This window comes from Marmota monax, unplaced genomic scaffold, assembly GCF_021218885.2.
Source record: "Marmota monax isolate L192 unplaced genomic scaffold, Marmota_monax_Labrador192_F-V1.1 WCK01_AAM20220418_F8-fsc00921, whole genome shotgun sequence".
Taxonomy (NCBI): domain Eukaryota; kingdom Metazoa; phylum Chordata; class Mammalia; order Rodentia; family Sciuridae; genus Marmota; species Marmota monax.
In genome coordinates, this window is record NW_026694069.1 from 7606 (window position 1) to 23106 (window position 15501).

Sequence of the window (15501 nt, forward strand, 5' to 3'; positions counted from 1 at the left end):
ACTATCAGAATAGATTCATCTTGTCTGCCTGCTGTGAGAACCCAAGTTCCTCATTCAGGAGACTCACTGTCCTAACATGCACAGCCAAGATGCAACTGAGGCACTAACTGCTTTGTGGAGAAAGTACACAAGCACTGAAGGTGGCCCACATGCCAGGGTAACATTGTCACTGGGCCATTCCCTTTGTTGCCCATTAGAGTGCAGTGTATTTCCAATGGCTCCACATGGGTATATTTTGGGTTCTTATAAACAAATGAAGTTCTATTCCTTATCATCCATCTGCAACTTGTTTCTAGTTGCTCCAAGTGTCTGGCTTTCTTTAAATGATCATTTTTTCATTTGCCAAAACTAGAAAGTCAACCATGTCAACAGGCGCCCCCTGGTTTACTGAGCTAAGTTTACTTATTTCTTTGTGAACACTCAAATTTGAGATTGGGGAACCATTGAAATGTAAGCCTCAGCACATCACTGAAATCACATCAAATGTAATTCATCATTTTTACTCTTTTTGCACCAAGTTCTACAGAGCTAACAATTCTAGACAAGTACATTTTTCTTTTCTTTTTTTAAAGAGAGAGAATTATTTAATATTTATTTATTTATTTTGTAGTTTTTGGTAGACACAACATCTTTATTTTATTTTTATGTGGTACTGAGGATCAAACCCAGTGCCCTGTGCATGCCAGGCAAGCATGCTAATGTTTGAGCCACATCCCCATCCCAAGACAAGTAACATTTTTCTATCTAAAAAGTGACCATACTTTATTTTTATCCAATAGTCCATCTACATGTTGAAAACTATTCTAGCCACTTCTAAGGCTGACAGAGCGGCCCTGCTAGAGCTGTCTAATGATGCCACTTTGCTCCCTACATAGGCACTTGAACACATGGATAATAGATGAAGCAGCCTCAGTCCCCAAAGGGGACTATGTTCATACTGTATATCTAAGGTTCATAAATAAGACTTCAGAGAATTTGATTCTACTAAGGTTAAAAATTCTAAGGTTCAAATATATTTTATAAATAAAATTTCCTACCTGCTGGTAGAGGTCCACAATGCTGGTTTGGCTGCCATCTGTTTTTTTAAATGTATCTCTGGGAGTCTGATCCCAGTTGACAGCATCCACCCTGTAGGTTCTGTTGTTGTATCTGTGGTGTAATCCCAACATAAGAGGGTATTCCTGACTTAGTCATTGCATACAAAAGTATTTTTAATCCTCCAAGTAATTGTAGGATATGTCGATACTCAATTCACATACTGTACAACTCACCCATTTAAGTGGATTAGCCAATGGATTTCATTGCATCTGCAGAGGTGTACAATCAACAATCTTAGTATATTTCTACCTCCCAAGAAAGAGCATCATAACCATAAGCAAGCAGTCATTTCTACCCCAGTCTCCTAACCCTAAGTCAGCTAGACATCAACTTTCTACCTCCTAAGAGTTGCCTTCTCAAGGATCATGTGAATTGAACTATACATGTAATCTTTCCTGACTTTCACTTAGCTTTATGTTTTCAAGGTTAATTTGGGTGGTAGCAAGTGTTGGTAGCTGATTCCTTTCTATTACCAAGTAATGTCCTATTGTAACCAGAAGCAATGACCCATGTCTATAATCCCAGAGACTAGAAAGACTGAGTCAGGAGGATGGCAAGTTCCAGGCCAGCCTGAGCAACTTAGCAAGACCCTGTCACAAAAGAAAACAAAGGACTGGGACCTTAGCTCAGTGTTAGAGCACTTGCCTAGCATGGGTGAGGCCCTGCGTTTAGTCTCTAATATCAAAATCTTCTATACCTACAATGCATATGTATACACACAAATACACACATATTTTATGTTGGGTGGATATATCACATTTGTTTATATACCAGTTGATGGACCTTAGGGTTATTTATACTTTTGGTTATTATGAATAATATTATGGACCACTCAAGTACCAAATTTGGCAGACAAAAATTTCCATTACTTGGGGGTGGGGCTGTGGCTCAGTGGTAGAGTACTTGCCTAGCATGTGTGAGGCAAAGGATATAAATAGATAAAATAAAGGTCTCTCAACTAATAAAAATATTTTTAAAAAAATTTTTAGTTTTCAATTCTTTTAGGTATATAACTAAGAGTAGAATCTCTGGGTCATATGGTGTGCTAACTTTATTCTGACATTTCCTCAAATAATATTTTTCAAAAAACTATATTATTTTGTGTTTCTACTGCAATGTAGGAAGGTTGGTTCTACATTTCCCAAATTCTTACCAAGTTGTTAATATCTGGTTTTATTTTAGCTATCCTCGTGGATGTGAATAGTACCTTATTTTGAGTCTCACTGGCAGGTGATGTTGGGCATTTTTTTATGTGCTCACTGGCCAGAATATCTGCTTTGGAGGAAGGTCTCTAGAGAAAGGTCTACTCAGATGATGTGTCCATTTTTTGAACATTGGCTGTCTTTGTGTTGGGTTCTGTTCTTTATATATTCTGGATATATCTTCTTTTAAGACATGTTATTTGCACATATTTTGTCCTTGTGTGTCAGTTGTCTTTCCACTTTTTTGACAATATACTTTGAACAAAAGTTGTTAACTTGAAGTTCAATCTACACATATTGTTCTTTATCTCTGTGCTCTTGGTGTCCTATCCAAGAAGAGTTTGCCTAATATAGTCAAAATTTACTCCTATACCTTCAAAGAAAATTCCCCTTTTAGCTCTTACATACATATAGGTCTATTTTGAGTTAGTTCTTGATTTAAATTTGGGTAAACTTTGTTCATTGTGTGAGGGGTCAGGTGGATATCCAGTCACCCCAGCATATAACTGAGAAGACGTTTCCCCCTTGTTGAATTGTCTTGACATTCCTGTCAAACTAAGTAACTGCAAAGGTAAGGGCCAACTTCTGGACTCAGCTCTATTACAGTGGCCTGCAGGTCAATCTTTGTGCAGGTATTACCCTGCTCAATTATTGTCACTTTTTAATAAGGTTCACAGTTGGGAAATGTGAGTTCTCCAACTTTGTTCTTTGAAGATTGCTTTGGTAAAGTAATTGGTTATTCAAATCCACAGTCTTATCAAGTTAATACTACTTGTGTAGAATAAAAATTAAGATAAAATGTTCCAATAAAAAGTAGCCAATGCATTATACATAAGTTCTGATTTTAAAAATAACCTGTCATTCACCCAAAAAATAAAAAGAGAAAAGAAATGCAGGAAAAACATGCTGCTCTGGGCAAGATGACCCAATGAATGGGCATCAGGGACTGAGGGAGAGTAGAGTCTAGAGCCCCTCTACCAGGCTGTTTACCAGGTGAGAAGAGCAGCAAATAGTTTTTATGATGTATAGTTCACACTATTTCTAGTCTTAAACTGCAACCTTCAGTGATTCAAGAAATACAGGAACATCTTTTCTTTGGGCAGAAGCAGTAATCAAATTGATGATTGCATAATTTTAAAAACAAAAAATTAGACTTACTTTGTAAAAAAATTTAACCCGACTAATTCTTTGTCTACTTTCTCTTTGGTATTTCTTGCATTTTTTTCAAATATCTTCATTACAAAATCATAAGTAGTTTCCATTCAGAGTACTTCATAACTCAGGTTGGCACACAGAGTAAGGCTGTTTTCATACTGAAGACCTTCAAATAAAGATTACCTATAAGGAGCATATCACTTTGTTAACTGTCATTCCCAGACAGTCTTAATGCATCAGCCCTAATATATATACATATATGTAGATAGATAGATAGATATAGATATAGATATATGTAGATATATACATATGTACATGTATTATATATTTTATATTATACATATATACACATATATGCACATATCAACAAGTAATATAGATACATAAAATAAGTATAATTACTATTAAAATGTTTTTCAGAGAGAAAATTATTAATCAATTTTTAATTGATTTAGGCTTCCTACATTGTTTATTCAATAACTGAATACTGGGGTCCATCCCTAATATCAAAATCTTATATAAATACAATGTATATGTATACACACATATCCATACATATTTTCTTTTGGATGGACATATCCCATTTGTTTATCGGTATACCATTTGATAGACAGAAGCTTAATTGCTTTACAAGCAAAGGAAAAACCCAGGGGATTCTTGTCCCAGAGGCTGTGATTCTGCACATCAGGGGCAACAGAGGGTTTTTAAAGATGTGATTTCAGGTGTGTCCAGTCCTACTTCACTTGTTAATCTGGGATATAATCAATTTTAAATCTTCTGGTGCCATCCCCAACTCTGAATTTCTTCACTCCTGTGGTGGGTGTGTGCTCAAGGACAGATAACTGAATGGGGACAAAAAGTAATCCTGTTTCCCCCCAGGTTAGGGACAGGGAAAGGGGGATTTAAAAAAAAAAAAACATCAATCTTAAAATAAGCCTCAGTGGCAGAGCATCATGCTGGGGTTTTTCAGGTTAATTTTTTCAATTTAATTTATACTTAACTGAACATTAGTTGTTCATGGTGGGTGGGTGGTATTATTTAAAAGGGCATCGCTTTTATACCAGTTCAAATAGAACAACTTTCTAAAAATAATATATTAAATCTGTAGAACACTATATATTTTCCACTTTATACAAGTTTAAAATTGTTGAAATCACTTTGATTCCTGTCCCTGGGACCAATTTGTTTTGAATTCATCTGCTTCAGAGTTCTAGAAATTGTGGAATCAACTGAAAGAACTATTTGTCTCAGAGTTGGGGAATTGACCACCTGGCGGGATAAGGAGGTGTTCAGTGGTGGAAATGTGTGAGAGACACTCCTGAGTGAAGGAGCAGTCTGAGCCAAAGTCCAGAGGGGAATAAGCAGGGTCTGTGGGAACTGGCATGCCCAGGGCTGAAAGGTGTGTGATGGATGGGGAGGGAGATGGAGCTGGAAAGAGAAGCAGGATCACATAGCGGGGAGCTCCCATAGGGCCTGATGATGCCCAAAAAACGTTTATTGAAGAAACAAAACAGAGATGGTAGGAGCCAAAGGAGGAGGTTTGGACCACATGGTTCTTCTGAGCCCTTTTGTTCCCTGACAACTAGGTAAGACACTTCTTAAGGGTAGGGCTGTCCAATGCTCACTGTCCTCCCTGCCCCACTCCCCACTGGAAAATAGCTCCCTAACAACTGAAAACACAAGTAGAACCTCCTGAGGGTGTAAGGACCCTTTCCTGGGGGCTGTCCTGTGAGTTTACCACACAAAGTTGGGTACAGACAATTCTATGGTGGACCAGTCTTTCATGGAAGACAACATGCTCATGAGATGTCACAAGATGGAGTCCCTTATTCCATCAACTGCCAACCACTCTACCAGCACCAGCCCTACAATTCCTGATTGCTCAGAACCTGGTGACTTCATCTTTAAAGAACAATGGGTCTGGGGCATTCTGGGGACTCCCATTGGTGGGCAGAGTAGTGGTGAGTTCACTCTTTTCAGAGCCATAGGCCTGGTAACCAGAGTGAACCTTATGGATTCTCAAAAGGAGGACCTGGGCCTTCCTGGCCGTAAGTACACCTAGTCCTTTGAGTGTGGGGGACAAACTTTCAGGGAAGATCCTCTGCATGGATGGGGTGGTGGCTGCCTGAATGGAGTGCTATGTAGTTAGTGCTATGTAGTGCTATGGGGGGGCTGGGGATATGACTCAAGCGGTAGCGCGCTCGCCTGGCATGCATGCGGCCCGGGTTCGATCCTCAGCACCACATGCTAACAAAGATGTTGTGTCAGCCAAAAACTGAAAAATAAATATTTAAAAATTCTCTCTCTCTCTCTCTCTCTCTCTCTCTCTCTCTCTCTCCTCTCCTCTCCTCTCCTCTCCCCCTCTCTTAAAAAAAAAGGCTAATGGGGACTCTTATGTGCCCTGCAAATATACCTTTGACTGAATCAGGAAATTATTAGGCATGTCTTTGATAAGGGTGGGAAAGAATGAGAGGATGAATGAGCCAAATCCAGGAGAGGAATGAGAAACAGTTCAGGCCCCAAGCTACAGCTGTCAGTCAACTTGCCTCTTTTCTTTTTTTTAACTGCCTCAGCGTGGATCCCATGGTACTTCGGATTTTGGGGGCTGTGCAGTCTGATAACTGGTGGCTGCGTCCCCTTAATACATTGGAGGAAGAACCTGAGGAGGAGGGAGCGTGCCCAGCAGTGGGTGGAGGTGATGAGAGCTGCCACATTCAGTTACAGTCCCCTGCTGTACTGGATCAACAAACGACGCAGATATGGCATGACTGCTGCGATCAGAATAGGCCCTACCAGGGCTGTTGCCAATACTGACATTCAACTCCAAATTCCGGATCTTCCATCAGGGCCGCACCCCCGCGAAGACAGGCGTCATGCCTTCAGAGGCAGCAGCCCTGAGACAGAAGCCCCTGTTTCCCTCCAACCTGCTCTGGTGGTCCCACCGCAGCCCTCACCTAATGGGATACAGAGCGCCAGACCCCATCCCCTTTCCCGATTGTCTTTCCAGAGATACCCTCTGCCCCACCCCTCCGCACCCTGAACTTTCCTCCCATGATGTCCCACTCTGCCTCCTACCCCTTTCTTGAGGGTCCTGAAAGGCAGGTCTTCTATTCCCTTCCCACACTGGCCCAAGGGGTGAACTGACCCAATGTGAATACTTTTACTTCAGGGTCATAGACTCCTCTCACTGAAAGTGAGAGATTCAGGGGCCAGGTATTAGGAGTTAACCTCAAGCATCTGATCATGACACAGAGGTCAGAGCCCATTTCGTGTTAATTAGTAAAATTTTTGAAAAGTCAGAGTCGTTTGCATCTCATTTGCCAGTAGGAAGGCAATGTCCTTCCCCGGTGTCATGGTGGCACAAGTCTCACCAATAAAATGAGAACTGGAGGCTGGCTCTGAGGAGACACATTGAGCCAATACTTGTGGATGAGCTCAATTCCCTCCATCAAGTATTCAATGTGTTCAAGACCCTGGGCTAGGTCCCCAAAGGCACTGCTCTTCTGCAGGATGGGAAGTAAAATTGCCACAAGAGTGACAGTTGCTGGGGGCACACAGCTATGCCAGTCCACAGTGACTATCCACCGGCCAAACAAGTCATCATGAGGTCAGTGAACCACACCACACTATGCGCTGACTGGGTGATACCTATGGTGTAGCCATACTTAGCTGGTTGTTTCTCTACATTATTTCTAACAGAACAACACTGCAAAATGGCTATTGTGATTTTTCTTTTACTGATGAGAAGACAGGTTCCAAGGGCTTATGCCGTTTTCTTCTTTTTTTGTTGTTATTTTCGCTGAGCCTCTTCTATTTACATATGCCTGGCAATACAGTTCCTGGTCTTTCCACCCATGGTACTAATCATGTCTTCTTAAAACATCCTTGGTGAACGAATGCTTCACTGTGTGTAGAGTGTCATCAGCTTGGTCTACAGATTTGCTTACTGGAAGGGCTGGTGGCAACTACCTAATATCATATGGAGTAACATCTGCAAAGCGTGTATCTTAAGATATCCATGGCTGCACAAAAGTTGAGTCCCCTGTCCTTCCACTACATGAGAATATTAATAATTTTTATACTTTCTGGATAAGGTCCAAAAAGGAGACACAAAGATAATTATGAGATATTTGGGTCAGTTTAAAGATAAGAAAGCCTGATTCTGTCACACAAATTTTTCCCATTTACTTTGAAAATGAGCAAACCCACTTACCATATTTCATCTAAACTTTAAATGTACATGGCCCTGAGAGAAGTGCCTGTTTTTGCCTATTTTGTGGTCTGTGGTGCATGTGATTGTGATTCTCAGAAGTTAGTAAACATGTAACTAATTTTTTATTCCTTTTTTTCCCCCTGTGTTTGGGCTGAAGGGCTTAGATCCAGCAACTGCAAAGAAAGCCTGAGTCCTATCTATGTGACCTCTAGCAATATATTTTAAGCCATTTTCTTTCTTTTTTTTTAAGTTAAGGGGAACCATTTCTTCCTTGTGTAAACATGATCTTATATTGCATCTCAAAATACAAAACAGGACTAAGCAGATCTTCTCTAGGAGAACAGAGGCAGAGGTTCACGTCTCCCTCACCTTGGCCCCTCTTCACCTTGCCCCCTTCAACCCTGCAGAGACCTAAAGTCCATGACCAATAGTCTTCACTTCTTCACACCCAAGTCTCTGATCCTGAAGGTAGATTCTAGAACACTGATTTGTGCCAATAATTACGTAGCCCCTGCTTTCAAAGGAGGATAGAAGCCATAAACATAAATCAAAGAATATTTTCTTTCTCTTAACAACCAAGGGAGTGGGGGGAGGCTTTGTAAGACACAGTGAGAGAAAAACAAAATGTTTTATTCAGATAAGTTAAAATGGCTGTCACTGATATGAAATGAAGCTCAAACTGAGTTATGAAAACCTTGAATTCACCCCCTAAACTGAACCAAAATTGCTTATATGTTACCAAAATAGCTCCACTAGAACAAAAGTAGATTTGCATTACTTCATATGAGAATACAAGTTAGAGGTTGGGTTCATATAACAAAAATTACATGCTCTATAAAATCTCTGGATACACAATTGTGTTCTGGTTTGGGTATGAAAGAAACCAAATCTGGTTGGTGTTGGTACGCAAGGCAATGAGATGCACAGCAGACAAAAAGCTGTCAATAAAATCTACTAGACAGGCCATTGACCCCATGGGAGTCAAAATTCTCCACTGTGACCAGCAGCGCCAGCACAGGGGGTTGGAGGGGTTATGTGCAGCAGTGCAAAGAAAGGAAACTGCAGTAGAATGCAAAACAGCTAGCAGCAGAGGAAGGGTGTCCACTCCTCAGCTTTGTTGCTGCAGACCCATTCCTGGGTGCCAGGTACGTTGCAGCATCTTGAAGCCAGGCACTCTATTCCTCTGCGAATTCTACAGGACCTGTTGCCTCTCTGAATAATGGAGAGGCCCTTTAATGGGGCCAGGCATATATATATAAAAGGGTCAGGAAGCAGTGATTTGGGAAACTAAAGAAAGAAGCAGTAGGAGCTGCCATGCAGAATAGCTAAAGGTTTGCAAATGAAAGTCAAACTCAGATCACTACCCAATCTTTCCCATATCACTATTGAACCTTTCTCAGAGAGCTGAGGATGTGGCAGGTGAGGCTAGAGTATAGCTCAACCAAGGACTAGATTGGGTGAGGAACCCATACAGATATAAATCCCACATTAACAATAAGTAATTGGTTTCAGGGGCTTGTAAGCTCATCTTCTTAACTATAACAAAGGAAGTTGAGATAATGACCGGTTTCTGTGAGACATGGTAGTTTCTCAGGCAGGATGACAGGGATCACAGGCCTGAGTGCAGAATGGGTGCATGTGGCAATGACCCAGCGATTTCATTCCTAGACATATATTGGGGGAAGAAAACATATCTACAAAACCCTGCACAATAATATTCACAGCAGTATTATTCCTAATAGTCCCAATGTGGAAACAATAACCAACATGTTAGTGGATAAATAAAATGGGCTGTGTCCATACAATGGAATATTACTCAATGAAGTACTGCTACATGCTACAACATGAACAGACCAAGACGACATTACACTCTTGTACAAGAAGCATACACAAGGCCACATATTATGATTTTGTTCATAGGAAACATCCCAAACCCAGCATCACACCTAAAAGACACTGCAGTCCCATTAGTAATCACTCTCACTGTCTTCTACTCTCAGCCCCCAGTAACGACTAATCTACCTTTCATCTCTATGGATTTGCCTATTTTGAACAGTTCTTATAAATTATATATAAGACGTGGCACTTTTTGTCTCAGTACAGGAACAAAATAGTGGCTCCATAAATATTTGCTGAACCAGTGGAGAAGCAGTATAGAAAGAATTTATGGTCTAGGAAAAGGTCACACAATTTTAGAGGTATGAGAAACTTTAAATGTCATCTAGTCCAAATATCTAATTTTCTAGATAAGGAAATCTAGATCCCCCAAAATCTTGGACTGACCCAGGGTTAGTCAGACATAGAGTGATAGAAGTGAGAATTAAAACACAAAAGGTTTGATTTACAATGTAGGAGTTTTTTTCCCTATATTTAAAGTTTTTGTAGACTGACTCCCCATAATAAAAGTTCCCTTTTTCTTTTACTTCATCTAATATGATGCAGTGATCAGTACCTCCTTAGGTGTAGGGCTTGCTTACTTGCTTGTGTCTAAACATGGCTGGGTCTCTTTCTGGTGTTTTAGGATGAACTTGTTTCAAGAAGAAGACCCAAATCATTTCTCAATATGACCAGGCCCCTTTCTAGTCTTCTGTTGCTACCATTGTTTCTCCCTTTGAGCAGCTGTTTTGTGGAGATCTCCTACTAAAATACAAGCCCTGCTTAATTTTTTTTGTGTTTTTTTTTTTTACACGAAGGTAATTTTTTAATCAGAGGGAGAAAAGGCCATATTTTAATACAAAACCAGATGTGACAATGCATACCAAAGAACTATAATAGTCTTTAAGATGAAGAAAGCACAATGACAGAAATCATGATACAGTACACCTCTAAGAAGCCTACAACAGACTAAGAAATAAACACACACACCTCCCCAGTACCCCCACACACATGTATGTACAGGCTATATGAGCAATGATTTTTAAAACACATTGGAAGAACAGGATGAACATACCCACGTGTGCAAATGTACACGTTTTCCTTAGAAACATAGCATGGTTTTCTTTCATTTTACTAAGCTTACAGAAATTCAATCTAGAACTATTTCATGCCTAACACATGTAAAGGAAAGGGTATAAAGTAAAATTTTGCATTTTCCTGGGAGTTGTTGATTGCATTTTTTTGGGGGGGGTTAAAATCTACATACAAATAGATGTTGTTATGATGCTTGCCATTTACTTTAATAGATTACCAAAACACTTTATACAGCACTATTTACATTACAGTAAATATGTTACACCCACAATGGTGGCCAGGGGATCAGTGCTTTCAAACTTCTCCAGTACCTACATGTGGAGATCTAAAGAGGACAATATATCCAGAAGATAAGGAATGGTTTGCTCCCCACTGACAAAGTGCTCCCTGACCAAAGAAAAGTCCCTATAGGCAGTATCTTCTGGTCAGCCACAGTCATTGTCAAGGAGTCCAAACCCTCGAGGCTCTTCACTGGACCTTGCAGGTCTCACTACTCCTGGGCTCAGGTGCAGCACCTGGGCTTGGGGCAGGACGGCCTCGCATGGCTCTCAGGCCCTCTCTGGGGTTGGCAGCCGAGCTTCTCTCAGGAAGATGATTGACAGAGATTTCGTGGTGGACTCTTGGAAGGCAGAGCCTGAACCACCTTGGCTCTGTTGAGCAACCTTGACCTTTTGTGATCTGCTGCCAAGCCCTGCTTAATTTTGAAAGCTCACAAGCTGACATCCCCAGGAAGTATGACTCTAGAGTTCACTCATTCTCAGAGAATAGCTTCTGATATGTATTGTATTGCCTTGTTCTGATGCATTATCTAAAGACTAGAAAGATATTTCACGACTATGGACTTTAGGAACAGAACTCTAAAATGACTTTTGCTTATATATTTGTTTGGATATTGGATCCACAAACATGTGAAACTCCACAGTGTATCCAAATTATACACTCCTGTTTGATGTTTTCTCCTTGACGAAGATTGATGATCTTCTTGAGAATAAAGATTTCTGTGATCCTTTGAGGAAAAAAAAAATTGACTCCAGCCTTACCACTTGAACTCCACCTCAAACACTCTATTTTATAATCATGGCACAATTACTATTTTACCCCTCCAGTTTGTGAATCCAATACAAAGATTAACCAGCTGTTGCTTTTTTAATTGAGAAGTAAACCATCTTTCACCCTCCATTCCAAATGAAGCAAAACCCACAATCTATTGTTTGTCTAATGATTTCTTTTTTTTACTACTAAGAAATTCCATACATTTTCACCAAATATCTAAAACCATAGTTTTTACAGGAAAATCTCCTATCAACTGAACAATATCCAACAGATGAATTCTGAATTTCAACTAGATGACCTTTTTTTACATATATATGATATGAAGGATAGCTTTGCTCAAAGGAAGTGCACATCAGGAAAAGTGGGTTGAAAAGATTCATAAAGCTAGAGGGGAACTGATTTCCTTTACTATAAGTTCAACCCCTTCATTTTAAAGAAGAGGAAAGTGAACTTAGCAAAGGAAGGACAGACAGTCTTCTCAAGAAATAGTTGTAGAACAAGAGGTTGTCCCAGCCACAGAGAAAGGAAGGAAAGGGGGGAAGAAAAGAACCTCACCCTAAAACTCACACCAGGTACAAATATTAATTCAAACTGATCATGGATTAAAATGTAAAACATAAAGCCATAAAGAAAAGGAAAGCAAAGCTCAGCAACGGAACTTGGTTTGCCAAAGTTCATCCAGTGACTTAGACTTGTCACAGAGCTTAGCAAATTCCATTTGGCCCTAATAATTCTCTACTCAGGCTCAATCAGAGTAAATGGTTGCCACTCTGTTGACTGGATATTTGTTCATGCTCTTTTGGTCTTGAAAAATCTGATTCATGCTTCTTCAATTACTCATCAGCCTTCACTAGCCAAGTGCCCTGTGCCAGCCATCCTGCAGGGTTAGAAGCTTGAAGTCATGTTTCCCACCTCAAGGGACTCAGAGTTCATGGGGGAGAGAGTGGAGTCTCACTCTAACGAGATTTAAACCCCTTCAGGGGCAACAACCAGCTTTTCCTTCCTTTTCACCAGGTGAGCACAGCCAGTGGAGCCCTGGGCACACCTGGCACATTTTGGTGATTGGCCAGTCTTGGGGTCCAGGACACTGGATGCCCTGGTCTGTTGGGAGGACTGAAGTCTACAGAGATTAAGGGGCAAACCCTCCATAAGGTGAGAGAGGAGCGCAGGCTGTCCCACGGGACTGGGGGGCGCCACCTGGCTCATCTCTTGGCCTGCACCAGGCAGTGGTTACAGGGGAACCCACCAATGGCAGAGAGAACCTAGCAGGCCGAGGAAGACCCCCAAAGCTCCACATGCGAGCCTCCTCCCTGGGCACAGCCCTTGGCTGCCCGGCGCCTAATGATGGCTGCTGTGGGGTCCTCACCCAGGCCTGTCCCTGCAGCGCCTCCAAACAGAACCTTAAGCTGCTAGATGGCGGGATGCAGGGGTGCCACCGCGTTTCTATTTCCTTCTGGGTCTCCTTTCTGTAGTTTGGAATTTTTCCTGGTGGAAAGTCGCGGGGTCACCCACGGCCTCTCCTCTGTCGCCCCCTCAGCCCCGTGTTTCTGCTTCTCAGAAAATTTAGTGCCCTTGGGGAAAACTTTAAAAATAAACTTCAAATTTCAGGAAGAAGAAAATTTCAACATGAAGAGCTCTGGACTAACAGGGCCCAAGCGCCCTTTCTCTGGAGACAGGGCCTAGGACAGTGCTCACCTCAGCAGTCAAAGCCCCCCTCTCACCCATTGCCCGGTTCCCGGGCCTTTTCCAAACCGACCTCTCAGCTCCTGAATAATCAGCCCCACCTTCCTGGGCGGGGCGACGCTTCCTCATGAATAATGTATTTTTGTCTCTGGGCTTTCAGGAACCAGAGGCGGAGATCAGTCTCATGAATATGCAAAGCAGAGGAGAGTGGCAGATAACGCTCTCCAGCCAGGCGGGGCCCCTCACAGCCTGCTCCAGCTCTCAGTAGAGTCCTCCAGCAGCCATTGCCCCCTCTCTCCCGTCTTTCTGAGGGCTCGCGTCGCACTCCTGGGCTGGAGGGACCCGCACCAAGCTCCTGCCGCATAGGGAAGGTGGCGTCTGGGGCTGCCTGTAGGTAACCTGTAGGGCGACAACAGAGTCCTGGGATTTCCTGAGGCGGCACTGCCCTCTGAGGTGAGGCGACAGCTGGGCAGGTGAGGTCCCCGGGGACCTTGGGTCTCCTAGGACGGGCCACTGGGCTGGGGTCCCAGAGAGACCCTAGGCCAGCGCAGTGCGGCATGGGCCAGGGCTGACTAGACTCTGAAGGGACCTGGGGTCCAAGAGAAGGATAGTTAGGGATCCAAAGGGCGAAGCTCCTCAGTCTTCCAGGGCATCTCCCACCTCTTCCCCACGAGTGGCCCTCCATGTGTAACTATGAAAATGGAACAAACTGTACATGGAGTCCCCTTACCCTGCCCCTGAGCTGAGCCCCTTCTGCAGAGGTCGCCCCTGGCTGCAGCAGGACCAGGGAAATCAAGAGGAAGGGGATTACTGTATGTTTTCTAAATTTACGTGTAAGATCACCTCTGCAATCACATGGGGCAAGATGGTATTTTTAAAAAATGGTGTCGGAATAACACAAGCATGGAGAATAATCAACTCTTATCCTTCATCCAAGCTATACACAAAAATTTGTGTATTTAGATTTATTCTACATCTATATTCAAAATTGAAAACAAATTTTTTTTTCTGATATTGGATTGTTGTAGGTAAGGATTGTTTATATTGCACTATGCGATGCATTAAACCAAAACAGAAAATTGATAAATCAGGCCTGATTAAAATCATAAACATTTCATTATCAAAAGATATCTTTAAGGCTGTAAATACATCAGCTATCAACTAATACAGAATCTGTACAGAGAATATACAAAGGAACCCTACAAATCAATAAGCAAAAGACATTTCAATGTTAAAATGAGCAAAACACTTGAGCTAGCATTTCACAAAAGACATTCTAACAATCAACATAGATCCTAAGAGGTGCTCAGAATATGACCCAAGAAATGCAGATTAAAACCACAAACAGATGCTCAGCAAAATGGTTAATCAATTTCAGTGGTCAATCAGGATTGCTGAGGATATGCAGTCACTGGAACTCTCATGCATGCAATTTATTAGTTCCTTATGAAACAAACATACACCTATTCTAGGACTCAGGACTACACCACATGCTCAAGAGAGATTAGTTCCCTGCCCATGAATGACTTCTACAAGAACATTCCTGGCAGCATTATTCCTGAGAGCCAAAAGTTGGACAAAATACAAACATCCATCAACAGAAAACAAAACATTTTTGATATAATCGTACAATGGACCATGATCAGCAATAATAAAAATATAAACTACTAGTACACAGAACACCACAGCTAAGTCTCCTAAACATTATGCTGAGAGGAAAAGCTATACATAGGGCTGGGTGTGGCTCACTATTGGAGCACATGCTTTGCATAAACAAGGCCCTGGCTCCAATCCCCGCAAAATACACACACACACACACACTCACCCACACACTCACTCACACACACACATACACAGCACACAGGAAGCAGGTGGAGCCAGTGGGGAGCCCCTATGGGCTAGGTCCTGCACCAGGACCCCACATGGCCCATCATGGTGGTAACTCCCGCTGGGACCCAGCTCCAGGAGAAGGGAAGCTAGAAGCCTGTGGCCCAAGGCCTAGGCCACAGCAGCACAGCACCCACCTGGCCTCCTGAATAGGTGTGGCCTTGAAGAATCTGCCCCATGATAGCACAAGACAACAAATGCCACTCAGAAAAGGCTCTGGGGCAAGGAAGGATGCAGAGA

The 15501-nt window shown here is 42.1% G+C and overlaps 1 protein-coding gene across 1 annotated transcript; it reads left to right on the forward strand.

Moving 5' to 3' along the window:
* Positions 1-4623: 4623 nt before the first annotated feature.
* On the forward strand, positions 4624-6754 carry LOC124106640 (testis-expressed protein 38-like). Its single transcript, XM_046464270.2, has 2 exons — positions 4624-5503; positions 6029-6754. Exons 1-2 carry the CDS (start codon positions 5221-5223, stop codon positions 6493-6495), a joined length of 750 nt encoding a protein of 249 aa, XP_046320226.2. The 5' UTR covers positions 4624-5220; the 3' UTR covers positions 6496-6754.
* Positions 6755-15501: the final 8747 nt, after the last annotated feature.